The 19,602-nt window shown below is 53.6% G+C and overlaps 1 protein-coding gene across 1 annotated transcript; it reads left to right on the forward strand.

Moving 5' to 3' along the window:
• Positions 1 to 482: 482 nt before the first annotated feature.
• ZNF783 (zinc finger protein 783) lies at positions 483 to 14,689 on the forward strand (the record flags this gene model as incomplete). The annotated part of the gene is made up of 6 exons (XM_049642312.1): positions 483 to 917; positions 1,005 to 1,131; positions 1,296 to 1,424; positions 8,391 to 8,519; positions 9,567 to 9,659; positions 11,463 to 14,689. Coding segments are annotated over 6 exons (1,752 nt in total), but the record flags the coding sequence as incomplete, so codon positions are not given.
• Positions 14,690 to 19,602: the final 4,913 nt, after the last annotated feature.

The following is a 19,602-nucleotide window of genomic DNA, read 5'->3' on the forward strand; positions in this document are numbered from 1 at the left end:
TTCATTTGTAGAGGAGACTAAGACCCAAGGTGGAAGTCACCTGAGACCCATGCCTTTGGCCATGTTTTTTCTCCTGTTTCCCACTTGCTAACACCTTGGTCCAGCCGGTGTTTCGTGTCCCTGAGGCTACACTAACTGATGTCCTAACTGATGTCCCTGTCTCCCATCCCACACTGCTGCCTGGCTGGCCCTCAGGATCCCAGACGGGGCTTTATCAGGGCAACTGTTATTGTGAGGCATTGGATTGTATATATTTTTTTAATGTTTATATATTTTGCCGGGAGAAAATGTGTGCACCTGTAGGTGCAGAGCGAAGGGCAGAGGGAGAGAGAGGGAGAGAGAATCCTAAGCAGGGGCCTCACTGTCAGTGCAGAGCCCTATGTGGGGCTGGATCCCGTGAACTGTGAGATCATGACCTGAGCTGAAATCAAGAGTTAGACACTCAACCAACTGAGCCACCCAGGCGGCCCTGATCGTGTCGTTGTGATACCATCTCCCCTTTCTCGTGTGGACAGGCTCCAGAGAGGGACAAGCAAACAGGGGACGAAAGCCCTTCGACACCTTCTCTGTCACCCCAGCCAGCTGCTGAGAAGAACTCCTACCTGTACTCCACGGAGATCACACTGTGGACGGTGGTGGCTGCCATCCAGGCCTTGGAGAAGAAAGTGGACTCCTGCTTGGCCCGCTTGCTGACCTTGGAGGGGCGGGCTGGGACGGCCGAGAAGAAGCTGGCGGACTGCGAGAAGACGGCCGCGGAGTTCGGGAACCAGCTGGAGGGCAAGTGGGTCGTGCTGGGGACCCTGCTGCAGGAGTACGGGCTGCTGCAGAGGCGGCTGGAGAACATGGAGAACCTGCTGAGAAACAGGAACTTCTGGATCCTGCGGCTGCCCCCGGGCAGCAAGGGGGAGGTCCCCAAGGTATCCCTCGGGCACCGGGGGTGGGACAGCGCGCGGGGCCGTGCCCGTAAGCGTGTGGGTGAGCGCACGTGGTGCTTGTGGTTCCAGGTGCCCGTGACCTTTGATGACGTGGCCGTGTATTTTTCCGAGCCGGAGTGGGGCAAGCTGGACGAGTGGCAGAAGGAGCTCTACAAGCACGTGATGCGGGGCAACTACGAGATGCTGGTGTCCCTGGGTAAGGCTGCGTAGGTGGGGATCTGTGTTCACAGATTGGCCTCCGGCAGGGCAGTCTCTGTCTTCGCTTTGACTTCTGTTCTGCTCCGTGTCTCTCCATCTCTGTGGGCAGCCGGGTGGCGGGTGTCCAGTCTTGACCCAGCTCTCCTTCCATTCTGTGCGCAGATTATGCTATCTCCAAACCGGACATCCTAACCCAGATGGAGAGGGGAGAGGAGCCTTGTCCTGAAAGCCTGTGGGGTCATGAGGAGGGGAGTAAGAGAGAGGCAGCACGTCCCAGGAGGCCAAGCCCTGGTGAGTGGGGGCGAGGTGGGGGGTGGGCACACCGAATTGGAGCCCTGCTCTCCGGACCGGCTTTCCAGATGTGCTGCGAGGCCAGGAAGGGAGCACATGCCCCTTTACCCAAAGCGGGGCCCGCTCTGTCCTAGGCCGGCCTGGTCACCGGCTGTTGGGGGGGAGGGGAGGGCTTTCACCTTAGAGCCACAGGGGCCGGCAGTGGTTGGTTATTGTGAGGACTGCGTGGCAGACGTAAAGTAAAGCGCACGTGTGCTGCGCATCGTGTCAGTGGGGCCTTATTCCTGACAGTGACCCTCCTGGCACCGGTGCATCACGGGCCTCCCACCTCTGCTCCCCGACCTAAGCGGTGGCTGCGAGGCCCGTGGTGCACCGGCTTCCCTTTGTGGCGACGGCCCGTCTCGGAGGGGCGGCCAGGGCGGGACCCTAGCTGGCCAGCTGGCGCGCTGTAGGACCGTGGTTCTAGCAGGTCAGAATCTTCTGGGAGGGTTGTTTTTGTTTGTTTGTTTGTTTTTGTTTTTAATAAAATGAAGAAAGTAAAGTCGAGAGAAGGGCAAGCGCACCCCCCGAATGACGGTCAAGCACATTCAGCAAAGATCGATAGTTTGCCACCTTGGCTCCATCCGTCTCTTTCTTTCCTTTCTCTGAACATAAACACCAAAATACCACTGTCTCACACCCAGCAGATTAGGATCTCCTCCCAAGTCCGTGTTGTGATTTCCCCGATTGTCTCCAAAATATTTCCTATAGGTATCGGGTTCTATTTCTAGTCCACCAAAGTCCACGTGTTGTATTCGGTTTATAAAAAAATCCGTAAAACAGCCTGGGAACACCTCCTTCTCCGCCATTTAGCAGCTTTACTGAGATAGCTAACTTGCCAAACCATTCGTATACGACGCAGTCCGTGTTTCTGCTGCATTCACGGTTGTGACCATCACCGCCGTCTGTTTTTAGAACTTTCTTGTCCGCCAGAGCCGAACCTGTAGTTGTTAGCGGTTCCCTCTGCTTGCTCCCCAGCCCGAGGCCAGGCTGCTGACCTGCTTTCCATCTCTGTAGATTTGCCTCTTCTAGACGTTTCTTGTCAATGGAATCCTGCTGGGTGTGACCTTCTGTGTCCGCCTGCTTACCTTGAGCTTGTTTTCCAGGCTCACCCACCTCTGCACTGTCCCTGGGCCCAGCTGGGTGCGTGTATATTACACATTCTGTTCCTCCCGCTCTTCAGTTGATGGACCGGCCCCCACCTCTCCCTCTTTAACGTCATTTATTTGTTTGACCTTCTAATGCCATTTATCTTTTGAATAGTTTTGTGTTTTTTTTTAAGTTATTTATTTTGAGAGTGAGAGCGCGTGTGCACGAGAGCCTGGAAGGGGCAGAGAGAGGAGAGAGAATCCCAAGCAGGCTCTGTCAGCACAGTGCCTGACGCGGGGCTCGACCTCCCGAACCGTGAAATCATGACCTGAGCCGAAATCAAGAGTCGGGGGCGCTTCACTGGGCCACCTGGGTGGCACAGTCGGTTAAGCTTCCACCTTCGGCTCAGGTCATGATCTTGCAGTTTGTGAGTTCGAGCCTCCCCCCGTTCCTGCGCTCTCTTCTCATAAAGAAATAAACATTAAAAAAAAAAAAAAAGAGTCGAGCACTTAACACTTAACCGACTGAGCCACCCAGGTGCGCCACGTCATTTACCTTTTTAAATGCCACTATTTCCCGTATTCTGGATTTGGTGTCATTTATTGTTCTTCCGTTTTTTTGCATTTCCTATAAACTGGTAGATCGGGAGGCCTGTTTGGATTCCGGCAGACTCTTACAGGCAGGATTACTTCAGAGGTGGTGCTGTGCGCTCCACGCTGCCCGTCAGGAGGCACAGAGGCTCCCCTCGCCTGGCTTTCCAGTGCTTTCCTTCCCCTGCTCTTCCAAAGCTCCCCGTCACCAGCTCACCTGATGACATCAGTAGTCACTGAACATGATTGCCCGGATTTGTTATTCCATTAGGGGTTGCAAAATGGTGAAATCCTGTCCTCCTTATGCACCGAACAGCTGAAATTCTTTTGTAAAGAGTAATTTCCTGAATCAACTCTTTTAGTTCCCCGGAAATGCAGTCTGTACAGAACAGGCAGGAGAGATGCTGAATTCTTTTCCTTCGTCATTTTTCAGAATGAAGAGCTATTGCCTTAGAAACCTGCAAAGGTGACCAATACTTGAGCTTTTTACGTTATTATCATTGTCGTTGTTGCTGTTGTTATTGTGACTTCATAGACTGTTGAATATGTTATATGTGCCAATCCTTCGCAGTCATTATTTTTTGTGCTTAAATTGTCCCATCTTTAGCTCACGGCAGCCCCCTTACGTTGGGTTGTAGGTCATTTTGGTGTGACTTCAGTGGCTTTTCAGATTCAAGATGTTCTAGAATCATTTCCTACCCCAGACCTGGAATACAAATTTCTCCATGGAGTTTTAATTCCTTTCAGTGATGAATGATATTTGGAGACCACAGTATCAGTGCCAGTAGTGGCTAATTTTTGGTATTACTTCTAAACCTTTTCAGAAAATATGTGGGTTTTTTTTTTTTTTTGAGAAAATGGCTATTTTTGTAAAGAAAAAAAATCATGAGTTCATAGTGATATTTCTAACTCAAATTTAATGTTCTTTGATCTTATACTTGTGTGTCACTTTTCTTTTACATGGGAATGTTAAACAATTACACTTTTGATTAAAGCCTGAGATTTTTTTTTTTTTTTTTTTGTATAGCTCTTTTGGTCTTCTGAATGCGTTCCATTCGGGACCTACAGACAAAATAATGCCTTTTAAGGTCCCTTGAAATAATTATTTTCTCTATGTGGTATGACATCAACTTGATATACAGTTAAGTTCATTTGCTTCTATTTATTTTTAGATTTTTAGAAATGGCTCTTTTTACTTTTCGATTTAGCCATTTGAGTATGTAAGGCATGTTATGTTTGCAAAGTCAAATTGGTTTAACAGGATACATTCAGGGAAGTCTTATTTCCATCGTTGTCCCCTCCATGTCCCTACAGATAACGATTTGTATTAGTTTCTTGTTGGTACTTCTGGTGTTTCCTTTTGAAAAGATCAGTAACACAGAGATACATCCCTGTCTTACACAGTCTGCCCTGGGCATCGCTTCACACGTGTAGGTAGAGATCTTTCTCCTTTCTTTTGTGGATGTGGAATGTTCTGTGGTGTGATACACCATAGTCCGTCTACCCAGTCCCCATTGGCGGACCTCTGGGTATTTCCAGTGTTTTACTGATAGAAGTCATGCCGAAGGGACTATGTTGTGCCTAAGGCAGTTCATATTTCTGCCAATGTATCTTTGGGATAGATTCCTAGGAACTGCGCTGCAGGGGAAGTAAAGGCATATGTAAATTTGCCAGAAGTTACCACCAAATACCCCTCTGTGGGGCTTTACCATTTGCATCTCCCTCAGTGTTGTGAAAGAGAGCCTCCTTCCCCACTGGCCCGCTAGCAGAGAATGTGGTCAACCTTGTAGAATTTTTGTCTACCTAATAGGTAAGAAGTATGTCAGTATAGTTTTTTTTTGTTTTTTTAAATAACAGCTTTATTAGATATAATGAACTCCCCATGCAACTCACTCATTTAAAGTGTCCAGTCCATTGGTTTCTAGAACATTCATAGAGACGCGCAACCAGCAAACACAGCAGTCAGTTTTATAAAACTTTCATCACCTCAGACACAAACCCTGTACCCTGCAGCTATCACCCCCAACGCTTTCCCAGCTCCCCCAGCTCTGAGCAACGACACATGTTTCTGACGATACACTTGCCCTGCCTGGACATTTCACATAAAAGGAATCTTAGAATCTGCGGTCTTTTGACTCTGGCTTATTCCCCTTAGCATAATGTTTTCAAGGTTCATCCGTGTTGTACTGTGTGTCAGTATTTCATTTCTGTTTTCTTTTCTCTTTTTCTTATTGTGGTCAAATACAAATAACATAAAATTTACCATCGTTGCCTTTTTTGGGTGTGCTGTTCGATGGTATTAAATACATTCATAATGGCACGCAGTCGTCACCTCCACCCATCTCCAGAACCCTCTTCACCTTCTAAAACTGTAAACTGTAAAACTGAAACACTATACCCGTTAAACAGTACTCCCTCCTTCTGTCCCCCTCCCCTAGCCCCTGGCAGCCAGCGTTCTACTTTCTGTCTCTATGATTTTATCTACTCCGAGTCGCTCGTATCAGTGGAATCATACCGCATTTGTCTTCTTGTGACTGGCTTATTTCACTTAGCATGATGTCCTTAAGGTTCACCCATGTTTTAGCCTGTGTCAGAATTTATTTCCTTTATAAGTCTAAATAACATTCTGTTGTATGTGTGTACCACATTTTGCTTAGCCATTCATCCCGTTGATGGACACTTGGGTTGTTTCCATGTTCTAGCTATTGCGAATAACACTGCTACGATCGTGCACGTACAAATACCTCTTAGAGACTCTGCCTTCAGTTCTTTTCGGTGTATACTTCTAAAAGAAATTTTTTTTTAATGTTTATTTTTGAGAGAGACACACAAAATGTGAGCGGGAAAGGGTCAGAGAGAGAGGGAGACACAGAATCCGAAGCAGGCTCCAGGCTCTGAGCTGTCTGCACAGAGCGCGACGTGGGTCTCGAACCCACAAACCGTGAGATCAGACCTGAGCCGAAGCTGGACACTTAACCGACTGAGCCACCCAGGCGCCCCTCGGTGTATACTTCTAAATGGAATTGCTGGATCATATGGTAATTCTATTTGTAATTTTTTGAGGACTCTCACACTGTTTTCCATAGTGACTGTACCATACACTTACCTACATTGTGCCAAGGTTCCAGTTTTTCCATGTTCCTACCAACAGTTACTATTTTCTGTTGTTTCTTTTTGATAGTGGCCATCATTTCCCTGATGATGGGCGATTCCAGGCATCTTTTCATGTGCCTATTGGCCATTCGTATATCTTCTTTGGGGAAACGCCTATTCAAGTCCTTTGCCCATTTTTGAGTCAGGTTGTTTGTTTTTCTGTTATTGAGAATTTTTTAAAGTTTTTTTTTTAAGTTTATTCATTTATTTTGAGAGAGAGAGAGAGAGAACACCGGTTGGTGAGGGGCACAGAGAGAGGGGACAGAGGATCCCAAGCGGGCTCTATGCTGACGGCAGAGAGCCTGCTGTGGGGCTTGAACTCACAAGCTGTGAGATCATGACCTGAGCCGAAGTCGGATGCCCAGCCAACTGAGCCACCCAGATGCCCCATCTGTTATTGAGTTTTAGGAGCTCTCTACATATTCTGGGTATTACTATCTTGTCAGATATGTGACTTGCAAATATTTTCTCCTGTTCTGGGGATTGCCTCTTAATTCGATAGTATGTTTTGATGCACATATTTAAAAAGTTTTCAGGAAGTCTTGTTTGTCTCTTTTTTTCTTTTGTTACCTGTGCGTTTGGTGTCCTGTCCAAGAAATCATTGCCAAATCCAATGTCCTGAAGCTTTTGTCCTAGGTTTTCTTCTAAGAGTTTTGTGTTTTAGGTCTTATATTTAGGTCTTTGATCCATTTTGAGTTTATTTTTGTGTATGGAGTTAGGTAAGGATCCAACTTTATCCTTTTGCGTGTGGATGTGCGATTTTCCCAACACTATTTGTTGAAAAGTCCTTTCCCTGTTGAGTGGTCTTGGGACCCTTCTCAAATATCTTTTGACCAGATATGTGAAGGTTTATGTCTTGGTTCTCTGTTTCTTTAGGCTGCATAGTAAGTTTTGAAATCAAGAAGTCTTTCAACTTTGTTCTTCCTTCTCAATATTATTGTTGCTATTTGGGGTCCCTTGAGACTCCATATGAATTTTAGGGTGGGTTTTTCTCTTTCTACACTTGATCTTAGCCAAAAGGCTGAGAAGTGATGGGGTTTTCTATTTCTGTAAAAAATATCATGGAGGCTTTAATAGAGATTGTGTTGAATCTATAGATCGGTTTGGTAGTATTGAACGCAATAATATTAAGTCTTCCCGTCCAGGAACATGAAATGTTTACATTTACGTATGCCTTTAATTTCTTAACGCGGTGTTTTTTTTTTAATGTTTATTGTATGTATGTATGTATTTTGAGGGAGCACAAGTGAGCCTGGGAGGGGCAGAGAGAGGGAAAGAGAGAATCCCAAGCAGGCTCCATGGTGTCAGTGCAGATCCCCACATGGAGCCTGAACTCACGAACTGTGAGATCATGACTTGAGCCGAATTCCAGAGTCATATGCTCACCTGACTAAGCCACCCAAGTGCCCCTCTTTCCGCAGCGTGAGTGGGGGTAGAGGGAGACACAGAATCTGAAGCAGCCTCCAGGCTCTGAGCTGTCAGCACAGTTCCAGCGGGGCTGGAACTCACAAACCATGAGATCGTGACTTGAGCCAAGGTTGGAAGCTCAATCGACTGAGCCACCCAGGCGCCCCGTACAACAGTGTGTTTTTAATGGTGCCTCTCTCATTATGAGTGTGGTCGAATATCTTTTTATGTTTTCATGGGCCATTTAAATTTCTTATTCCATAAACTCTTTGTTCATCTCTTTTGCCCTCGGAAGCTTTTTTAAAAAATGCATACTTTCTAGGCCTACCCTGAAGTCACGGTGATGAGAATCTTGGGGTGCTTCCAAGGGGATCCTTATACATCAGCCTGGTGTAGGACTTGTGATTGGGAGCCACTGTAGTACCGTTCTGAGCTGGGAGTCCCCAAAAGCCAGATCGTTGGCCCTGCTGTGTCGTGACCTGTCTGGGACTATTGCACGAGTTACTGTGCTGTCCCTTTTCCTTCTCTTTTAGCCACTAATGGTCAGTGGAGCCCACTGCATGATCATAACCTGGGTTTGACCCGACGCCCCCCGGTCCCAGTGACTGCACGTAGCCGTTCCTCAGAGGCTCCTGCCACCTGGGGGATCCCTGTGTTGTCCTTAGCATCCCTGATTTGCATTCTCCAGGCCTCCCTCCACATCCAGAGCACATCCTCAGCCCCGTCAGCCCTGCCCAGGATGAGCCAAAAGAAGGGCGGGCCCCCAGGCACGAGCAAGACCCAGAAGCAAGGGGAAGCCTGGACGGAACCATCGCTGGTGAGAGAGGGCCGCCGGGCAGCGGTGCGGACGGCACCTCTACGGCGGCCCCAGACAGGCGGTGCTGAGAACGGGTGCTAAAGCTGGCGGCTGGGAGGGGTGGCAGGGACCGGGCTGCCTGGAAAGGGGACCCCTGAGGCAGGCCTTAGAGGAAGAGTAGATTTTGGCTGGGAACCGAGGGCATTTTCAGCAGAAGATGGTCTGAGCAAAGGCGTGGGTCCCTAAGGCCTGGCTGGGCTGAGGGGAAGGGCACACGAGGGCAGGCGCTGGGCCTCCTCAGGCTTCGCACACGGGGCACACGAACTGGGCAACCTGCGTCATATGCCTGGAACAGCCCTGGCATGGGCATTCCTCCGTAGATGTCCTCTTTCTGGAGCCCGTGAGGGGCTCTGTGCCTTCCGTCCCCCCTTCCAGTGATCTCTGCCTGCTTATGTTTGAAGGACATTTCTGTCCATCCATTCCCAGAAATGGAGTATCACGCAGAAGGCATGTAGCATAACGTGTGGCATACCAGAGCCTTGTTCTCTGCCTCCAGACTGCGCTTCGCCAGCTCCCGCCCCCGTTCCTCCTCCTCCTCCAGGGGCCTGACTCTTCCGGGCTGGGTCGCCTTCTCTCCAGTCATTTCTGTGACCCTCCCCCAGTGAATATGAGCTCGCTGAGGTTGGAGGTGACCCTCCCTCCCTCTCCCGAGTCCCTCCTTCCCGGCCAGTGTGTAAGGAGAGGGAGGACCTTCTCACTGTCCTTGTTCCCCTGCAGACCTGGCACTGTGCTCCAGGGGCCTCCCCACACCCTCTGGGTGACAGGGAGTTGTCAGCACTGACCCAGACGGGAACCGGGGGCATGGCCTTCTCGGCCCTCCTCTCACCTCTGACGCAGAGGCCGTGCCGTGGGCAGTCCTCCGGTGGATCGGGCAGTCTTCCGGACAGAGCCCTGGAGCCCCCTCTTCCTGGCAGGCGTTCGAACATGTCTGGGGGCTGCTTAGAGATACCTGTGCTGTCCATCAAGGGCCCGCTGTTGGGAAAGGCCCTCACGGACTCTCTCTCACAGGTCCACCAGCGTCGGTTAAACAGGAGGAAGAATCTTCAGGTGGGGAATCTCCAGCCTCCCCTCCCAGGGACAGCCTGCCCAGCAGGGGGCCAGGTGAGTGAAGGGAGAGGCCCCGTGGCCACAGCAGAGCCTCGGAGGATCTTGGGGGCCCTTGGGAGTGGGGTGGGAGGTGGCGAAGTGGGACCTGGTGAGGGGCTTCCTCCTGAGGGGTCCCTTCCTCATCCTCGGGTACTGGTGCCCTGGGGCTCTGGCAACCCAGACCACGTAGGTCCTGGTTTCCTCCCATTACATGTGACCCGGTGGAAAGGTGCTGCTTGAAAACAAGCTGTGTGCACCCGGTCTGCAGTCTGGCGACAGAAAGGCCTCCCAGCAGCGCTGGGAAGTGGTCCAGGCTCACAGCTTCCAATGTCTCCCAGTTTGTATGTGGTGGCCTGTGACTTAAATTTCGTTCCCTGGCCTCGAGTCCGTAAAACCAGGCTTACAACCTGATGAGCAGGAAAAAAGAGAGCAATTGTTGCCCATTCTGGCTTTGGGGTGGTTTTCTGCCCTAATAGAAAGCGATCCGGTTCTCACCTGGCTCCACCCTGGTACCTGCTTTGGTGGGAGCAGAGGTGAGATTTGGGCCCACCTCGGGGTGGTGGCATGGTGGGAGTCCAAGCTGGGGATGGGCTTCAAACCAAGAGATCTGGGACCCTTGGCCTTCACAGGGAATAGGGCCTGAGACCCACAGTTGGGCCATTTCTAGTACAGAAATAAAGTTCTGTCAGGAATTATCTGTGCGGGTCACCAGGAAGCTGCATCAGGCAGGGAGCTGCAAGGTCCTGACATCAGGAGGTTGTGCAGTTAAGGGTTCACTGCAGCCTGCCGGGGTGTGGTTTCAGTTCATGCTTCAGCAAGAATAGAAATCCCTCTTGTCCTAGACCTTGGACGTTTCTCAGAAAGGGCTAAAGGTTTCGTCTTAAAGGGCCCAGGGTAAGGTTCGCTGTCAGCTTTGGAGCCTCAGCTGAGCTCCGGGGCGCTGGGGGAGGTCAGAGAAGCCAGTAGTTGGGGCTGATTCCAGAGAAGCTCAGAAGGGAGCGGCAGGTAAAGGATTTGGAAGAATGCAGCGTTCCAGCAGGGCTTGTGGCCGGAACCTTCCTTCCCAGCATCAGGGACCCCTGAGGGCTGTTGCTGCGACCGCTGTGCTGCTTCAGGTCTCCCTTCTCTCCTCTGTTCTGGCAGTTCCTATGCCTCAGTCCCGCCTCAGAGTCCAGGGTGACCCACACTGAGGCCCAGCCAGGAAGCCCAGGTCCTTGCGCCTCCTGCCTGTCACTAGAGAGCATGGCGGCAGGCAGGTGGCAGTTGCTCAGTGTAGATTTGTTATGTCGATGAGTAGCTCAGGGTGTGGCTACGACATCCACCACTTTCAGGCCTGAGGCTTCTTACTTAGTCTGGCTGCCCCAGGGTTCACTGTCCTTCGTAGACGGGAACTAAAGTTGTCAGAACTCTTGGGGACCCTACATGGCCAATGTATCTCGGGGTCCACAGTCTCCCCTGCCCCCACCTACCTATCGTCTTTCATTCCGTCTGACCTCCCGGGTCCTGGTTTTGCGGCTCTGTCTCCTCTCTCCTGATGTCCTTAGCTTGGCCTCCCAGGATGGGCCATCGGAGCCTCTGGGCTACGTGACAGTAAACAGACTGGATGATGTTAGGAGGCAATGCCTGCTTGCTAGGGCCAAGCGAACAGAGTCCCTGATCTGTGCTGTGAGCTCGTGGAGGAGAAAGGACTCTGTGCAAGTAGGTGCAGGATGGGTGCAGATGTGGCCAGAGATGTGCCTGGAGGCCAGCACCGGGTCGAGTGGCCTGGGTGGGGGCCAGTGTGGCCCACTTGAAATCAGTGGAGATTCCTCTGTCCAGGTGGTGGTGGTGTGGTCATCAAGACAGAAGCACAGTCTGAGGACGAGATGACGCCTGAGCAGCTCTTCCTGGGGGAGTCCCGGAGCCAGACCGTGTGTCGAATGCCCAAAAGGCCCAGGAGCAGGACTGGGGGCCCTGGGCGGCTTCATGCCTCCGGGGTGCCGCGGGTGCGGGCGGGGGACCCGCGGGCCGGAGGGGCCGCCGGGGAGCCACCCCGCATCCTCCCTCGACGCCGCGAGCGGACCTTCCCCTGCCCCGACTGCGGGCAGAGTTTCCGCCTGAAGATCAACCTGACCATTCACCAGCGGAGCCACGTGGAGGAGGAGCACCGGGAGGCCCCGGGGAGCTCGCCCACCGGCTGGGGGGAGGACCACTCCACACTGGAGCCGGGGGAGGTGGTGGTGCCGGGCCCCGTCATCCGCTGGCTCCCCGACGATCCCGGAGCGCGCCGCTCGCTGGCAGGCCGTCCGTTCATGGGACGGAGGCCGGCGGCCACCAAGGTATATCACTGCAGCGAGTGCCTGCGCTTCTTCCAGCAGCGGAAGAGCCTGCTGCTGCACCAGCGCCTGCACACGGGCGACAGTCAGGGCTGGCCCACCTGTCCCTACTGCGGCAAGGCCTTCCGCCGGCCGTCCGACCTCTTCCGCCACCAGCGCATCCACACCGGCGAGCGGCCCTACCAGTGCCCTCAGTGTGGCCGGGCCTTCAACCGCAACCACCACCTGTCTGTCCACATGCAGACTCACGCCCGGGGCCAGGCGGGCCCGCACTTTCCCGCTCCCTCTGCCGTCGTGGGGAGTCCACCCCGGCCCAGGCCCAGCCACACTGAGGAGGGCTGACCCGGCAGGAGCCCTGGGGGTGGGGGGGCCCTCTGCTCTCCTGGGCACCCCCAGCGGGACTTCTGTCCGCCTTCAGGCCTTTCCCCTGGTGCCTGACACCGGTTCCTCATTCTGGGAAGCTTTGGAGAGGTTTTTTGTTTGTTTTCGTTTTTCATTCAGATGGGAAGCGGTGGCCTTTTTGGTGACCGTCTGTGTGGGGCCAGATGCCTGAATTTCCTAAGTTTCCTAAGTTTGTCATTCTTTGCTGCCTTTTCTACATTCCTGACTTAGAAAGGACCCTCGAAGGTTTAGAGGATGCCCAGTTTCGGTGAGAGCCTTTGGCAGGTACGGGAGGCGGGCGGGGGACTGGAGAGAGTGGCCCTTGCAGGTAGGGAGCGACGGAGACACCGAGGGCCTGCAGTTTTGTTATTGTACACAGAGGTCACAGCAGAGTGGACAGTTTGAAGGGTGGGCACTGGAAATTTGAATTTCCTACTTTTGTTATTTGAAACCTTCCCCAACCCCCCTCCTTATAGAGCTTTTCTGATGCTTTTGTGTGTGGTTGCAAAGGGGACCAGGAGCCCCCAGGGGCAGGAATTCTCCTGCCACCTTGCGTGTGGGGACAGCAGGGGGGCTCTCCACATCAGCCAGGGTGTTGACAGGGATTCCTTGGCTGCTGCCCTGGAGACCAGGTGCCTTCCCAGGTATGTGAGTCCCCGTATTCCAACATCCATGATTGATTTTGGTTATTAGTTGAGAGCGGGAAACAAGTCAAAAGTGGATGACGCCTCCTCCAAGGTCTCAGTGTTAATGGGTATGCACGCTCCTTGCTGGGAGGGGGGTGGGTGCTTTGAGGGGAGGGATGCAGACCCAGCCATAGGAGGCTCTTCCCTGCCAGGAAGATCCTGGTGTGGGTGAGGCTGGCCAGTCAGCCTGGACTTCTGGGCTGCCGGGCCTGACTTGCCACCTTAAAAGAGGGATCTGTTTCCAAGAACTTGGGGCCGGTAGCAGAGAAAGGCCAGAGCTGGGTGAATTTTTCTTAACCACTTCCATTTCAGGTTCCTCACTTGTCAAAGGGGGTAATGACCCCAGCGCATCCTACCTCACCTTAGGGTTTTCAGGGTCATAAAAGATTTAGAGGCAGTGGGGCAAACGGGGAGTGTGGTTTGATCCTGCAAGTTCAGGGCCCCCTCTCTGTCCCATTCCAGCCCCCCCCGCCCCCCAGCCAGAATCCCTCAGAAAGGACCTTTATTTTCTGGAGTGAGTGGAAGGTCCTTTGGGTGCAGAGTGTGAGGTGAGACATTCCCATCGGCTACATCCCCTAGGAGCCCTTTGTATTTCATCGGAACAAATTCTTACAACAGCAAGGAGGTTCAAGCAAGGAGGTTCAAGCCGTGGAAGTTGGAACAGCGTCAGCCCTCCTGGAAACATCGAGGGCAGCTAGCATCTTGTGCCTCTTAAGTAACACCACCGTGGGTGCTGCCTAGAGACTAGCTCTTGGTTTGGGTGATTTTCAAACTGGAGTAATGGGTCCTTAGCTGTTTTGACTGTTGTCTTATTTTTCTGGCACTGTGTGAAATGGCCGGCATTCAGGCCTGCTTCCCGGTGCCTGGGTCCCTGGCTGGGCCACTTCTTGTGGCCCCCTCTGCCCTCACGCCGCTCCCAAAATCATGAACGGAGCTGGGGGCAGATGGGAACATTGCCATAACCTTTGGGGCAAGGATGAGTAAACAAGTCTGTGCGAGCTCAGCCACACTCCCCTGGGCTTTGGGAGAAGGGGTGCCACCCTTCCCTACTGTGCATTCTTGCTTCTCTGCTCTGACATCCCCAACCCTCTCTCCAGGGGCCTCACCAGTCAGGACTGGGCTCTGACAGGATGTGGTGTAAAGGTAGCTGCTCTGAGCCCGCCCCTTAGCGCTCAGAGCTGGTCTCCGGTGTTTCCTGGGGATGCCTCAAGGCTCCGAGTTCCTAGGCCTTTCTAATGCTAAATGCCCTGTGTAAATACTGGGACTCCAGTGGTCGCGTGAACCCGGGGTGATCGGGGTGATCGCAGGGCACAGGCTCCCCCTTCTTCCAAAGCTAAGGCCTTGGGAGTTTGCCTGGCACTCAATCGGTGTTCAAGGAGCATTCTTTACACCAAATGAATCCACGGATGCTGCGTGGTGCGGCAGCAGAGGGGTGCTCCAGAGTCCTGGAGACTAGCACTTGGTTTGGCTCTTAGACTCACTCCTAGCTCTGGGTCTCGGCTTCCTCCTTTGTAAACGAGGAAGGATGGGGTCCTGGCGCTTAAAGGCCCTTCAGAACTGTGACGGTGGCGGCCCTTTGCCTTCATCGGTGCTCAATAAATATGTTGGACTCAATGAGTGCGTGCGCATGACCTGCTTACAGCTTTCCGGGAGTCGGCCCTACGGCGCAGTCTGTCCGCCCGGCTGGCGAGCAGCTCCCGAAGAGCCGAGCCTGGGCCTGCATTCGCGCACGAGACCCCGGTACCCGCGTAGACGGGGCTTCCGCCGCGGGGGGCGGGGCCTCCTGGGCCAGCCAGTGGGGGACCGGCTCCCAGCCCGCGGGGACTAGCCGCCCGCGCGGGCCGGGGGCGGAGCTTCCTGGGCTGGCCAATGAAGAGCGGGCTCTGGGACGCGGGGCGGGTCCCGTACGGGGCTAGTGGCACCGCCTGCCAGGGCCGCCGCGACGCCGCCGCCCTGGGCCGCAAGGTCTCCGCGCGTGCCCGTGGCAGGGGGGCCGGGGCCGGTAAGGACGGCCCTCTCGGAGGATGTCCTGGAATTGGGGAGACTCAGCCTGAGGGGAGGGATGACGACCGGGACGCTTGAGGCCGCAGCGGCCAAGGGGAGGTGTCTGAAGTCGAGGATGAAGTACCCTCTCCTTTCTTGGCCCCAGTTTACTAGTCTACGGACGTAGCCACAAGATTTCCGAGGTTCCAGCCAGCCCTGGTGTTTGGTGGACCAGCTCTGTGGATCAGGGTGTTGGGCGGTTGGACCGTGAACGTCCTCACAGGAGACACCCTCCAGGGCTTTCCTTTTGGACCTGTCCTTCAGCCCACCCACCCCGTCCCCAACACTGACACCTTAGAGGGACCATCACCCCATCGTCACCCCCTTTTCCATGCTGAGACCAGTTGCTGTTGGGAGGTTATTTTCACGCCAGTCTAGGCCCTCGCTTTTTTCCTGTGACACAGTCTTGCACCTGACTCTCGGGATCCCATAAAACGCTAGGCCTGAACTCTGACTTCAGTGAGGATGCATTTGAGTGCCTCCTCCCTCTTTTCCAAAATGCTGCGAGAAGTCCTTCCTACTGCTACTGGGAGGGGGTCTGCATTATAGAGGAATTTTGGTTCCGTGTGTTTCGGCTCGGATTCGTCTTAGTATGTCCCTGGTCTGTGTGACAAGAGGTGTCAAGATGAGATTTTTCTCTGTCTCTGACGGTAGGGTGTCCTCCCCTGGTAGAAATAGCTTGGAAATGATTTTAGGTACATTCCTGGGTGTCACGTTTGTGACAGGGCATTACAGGAATATAAAATGTGCATCCTTAGTCTGCGAAGGCCGGATCTTCCTCCACCAGGCTACATCTTGTATTGATCAGAGGCCAGACTCAGAGACAGAACAATTACGCTCTAAAGAGAGAAGGAAGTACTGATGTCTGATGACCAGTACCTAGTATGTGTTGCACATTTTGCTAAGTGCTTTTTGGAGGAGGTCGTGGGGGAACCTCAGTCACATAGAATTGGACTAATCAGTCTTTGGTTCCTAACACATTCTGATTGTTGGCCCACAGCCTTTTATGTCTATTTCAGTAACAGAACATGGGCCAAGGCAAGTAACGCACGCTGAATGATTTTCTACACCTTTAGTGCACTTAATCCTCACAACTACCCCAAAACTTGCAGGATTCAAATGGCAGGAGAGGTACTGAGTCAAGTTTGTAGAGTTCCATTAAAAAAATTTTTTTTTTAAATTTTTTAGATGTTTATTCATTTTTGAAAGAGAGAGAGAGGGAGACAGAGCATGAGTCGGGAAGGGGCAGAGAGAGAGGGAGACACAGAATCTGAAGCGGGCTCCAGGCTCTGAGCGGTCAGCCCACAGCTGGACGTGGGGCTCCAACCCACGAACCGTGAGATCATGACCTGAACCGATGTCGGATGCTTAACCGACTGAGCCACCAGGAGCCCCAAGAATGTTTCTGTTATACCTTGGCCATCTCTACTGAGCCATTCCTGAATTTCTTATTTTATTACTTCTAGTAATACATGATAAATATTCCATGCCCATGCAGGATATGTTTTTGAAATATGTCTTTGTTCTAACTACTCTTAAGGGCTGGCTTTCAACATATTCTAGCTCTATTTCCTGGCAGCCAGGACCTGGTCTCCTAGTGCGGAGGGTGCTCTGGGGCTGGTCAACAAGGCACCTGGGTCACAGGGACCTGATGTCCCAGACAGGTCAGTAAGTCACAAGCCACTGAATGTCAGAGTGGGAGGGCCTTAAAGATACCAAAGCCAGAACAACAGAGTCTTACCTCTGAGTATGGGGTGGTGTGCTCTAGAACACTCGATGGCTGAATAGCATTCTGAGTGTGCATTGGTCCCCTGGGAAGTTTTCTGGATCTGACTGTCTCACTCACTTCCTGGCTTCTGCTGGGCTGTGTTCCCAGATGAAGAAAAAAAGTGGTTAAGTAATTACCTAAGCTAATGTCACTGTTAATGTGGCAGAGCCGTGATTCGAATCCATTACGCTCTTGTCCATTTATGATGGTAGTGCTTTGTTATTTCATTTTCCATTGCCCCTGGGTCTTGGTTCAAGATTCTTCCCATGAAGGCTCTGTAGTGTCCGGTGTCTGCTGTCTCGGAAAGTCGGCCAGCTCGGGTCTGTTTGCGGGTCTGACCGGTGAGGTCTTCTGGCGCCCAGAACAAGTTAACCCCATTCCAAAGGACCCTGGCATTCCTGTAGCGGGGAATGGCTCTGGTACCTCTCTCGTGGTGGCTGACCCACCTCCTTGTGTCTAGTTGCCGGAATGGCGTATGGGGACTGGCCTCCAACCAGAGGCCCAGGTCCAGTCTGCAGAGATCTTCCTTCTGGCCATCTTGACTGCCGTTCAGATTGTGGAGAGGATGGAGTCCCACGGCTGCCAGCTTCAAAGCTTGGAGGGGCGGGCGGGGACGGCCGAGAAGAAGCTGGCGGACTGCGAGAAGACGGCCGCGGAGTTCGGGAACCAGCTGGAGGGCGAGTGGGCCGTGCTGGGGACCCTGCTGCAGGAGTACGGGCTGCTGCAGAGGCGGCTGGAGAACTTGGAGAACCTGCTGAGAAACGGGAACTTCTGGGTGCCGAGGCTGCCCCCCTGGGTGACAAGGAGCTTGGTGCCGGTGGAGAGGGCTTGCTTGCCTTCAGCAGGGTCCTCAGACTCGCAGTGGGGGGAACCCCATGTCTGCCAACGCTTGACCTCCTGGCTCTTAATGCCAGCCACGAATCGACTTGAAAGGGCTTGAAAAACCTCAGAAGTTAAGTGACACACCTGAGACGTCTCTGCCGTGGCAGACGGTGCGGGGTTTGTTGGGAGGGTTATGGTTGTGCTTGCTGCTCCGGAAGGGTCTCTGAGGGTGAGGGCCGGCTCGGGTAGGGGAATCACAGAAGATCCGTGTGGCCCTAGGAGAGGGGACGAGCACCCAGGAGCCCAGGTCCCGGATCCTTTCAGCCGCTGGGCCCTGCTCTTACCTGAAGCAGATGCGATGGAGATGAGACGGTATTTGCCCAGTGGTTTGGCCAGCGATGCCCTCTGGCCTGGGGGTAGGGAGAGGAGCCTGGAGCTGGTTTGAACCGTTCCCCAAAATGGCACTAACCCATGTTGGCGTGGGCGACCTGTACTTCAGGTGTCCCTGACTACTGAAGATGTGGCCGCGTGTCTCTCAGGGCAGGAGTGAGGCAGCCTGGAAGACAGCAGAAGGGGCCCCGCGAGCGCACGAAAAGGAGCCAGGAGACATTGGTCTCCCTGGGGAAGAGGCTGGCGCCTGGGCGCTTCCAAGCCCCAAGTCCTTGGCTTTATTCCTTTATTGAATCCAATGGGCCCCTTGGATTTGAGAACCCAGAGCACTTTGAGATCATCTGATCAGCTGTCTTCAAGCAGGAAGAAGGTATTCTTAATTCCCATTTTCTTCGGTTTAATAGAATGCAGTGCGATGCAGGGAGGTTCAAAGACTTGCCCAGGGTCTCACGGAGACTAAATGTGAGTTGGCAACTGCTCTTGGCCACACCACCCTTCCCGTGGCCCCAGGGGCAGCTCGTACCCACACATTTACTTGCCAGCCTGTTCGTTTCTGGTGGGCGGAGGCCGCCCCCGATTTGTACTTGCACCTCTAGGACTCGCGGCACACTGTGAGTTCCCAGGAAGCTGCTGCACGAAGGGTTTATTGTGGGCCTGCTCTCCAGGGGTGCCCCAAGTCCAGAAAATGAGGTTCAGTCCTGGAACATGAAGTTCTTCGGGCTGTGGGCGAAGAGCCAGTGCGCGGGCGCTCGCGTGTCGGTGTGAGACACGGCTGGGCCGGTTTTGTCTCTTCCACACTCCCCTCCCGTCTCAGCTTGCACACCTGAATCCTCCCACTGCTTTGAGCGGCTCAGCAGTTAGCTTTCTGTCCTCTCTCCTCCTTGGGGAGGCTGGGGCCCAGAGCCTTCCTTCCCTTTGCCTGGCCACAGGTTTTCCTCTTCCAGAAGGTGGACCCGGGGTGCTGCGAGGCCTCCGGCTGAGGGGAGCGCCTGGAAGGGAGGGCCTCAGTAGGCCTGTGCCGCAGGGTACATGCACCGAGAGCTGACCTCCACGTGGGACTCGCTCCCCGTCCCGGGCCTCTGTCTCCCCATCTGGCAAGTTGGGTGGCTGGACCAAGTGACTTTGGGTTCTCCCTGCCTTTCTTGGATTCCACTTTGTCCCCTGTGGGGGCAGCAGGACCAGAGCCTTCTTCCTGGCCTGGTCAGGAGCACTGCCTGCCTGGGGAGCACGGGCGCTCTGCCGTGCCCCAAGCTCAGTGCTGTCCTCCACACATCTTCACGGGGGTGGACCCTACTCCGAACCTCCAGCGGGCACCCTTTCCCTGCAGGGCCTGCGGAGGCGAGCCCCATCACCGCCTTCATGCGGCCTAGGCCCCCTTTCCTCCCTCCTAGACTGTGCCACCACCAAGCCTCTGGACCCCAGGGGAGGGGGAGGCAGAGCAGCTTGAGAGCCCCCACAGCCTGTCCCCTCAAGACGAGTGCAGGCCCAGCCCCCACCCTCACCTGTACGGGCATTCTGGTATCGGGAGTCCCCTCTCCACCCCCCCCCCTCGC

Source organism: Panthera uncia, chromosome A2, assembly GCF_023721935.1.
Source record: "Panthera uncia isolate 11264 chromosome A2, Puncia_PCG_1.0, whole genome shotgun sequence".
Taxonomy (NCBI): domain Eukaryota; kingdom Metazoa; phylum Chordata; class Mammalia; order Carnivora; family Felidae; genus Panthera; species Panthera uncia.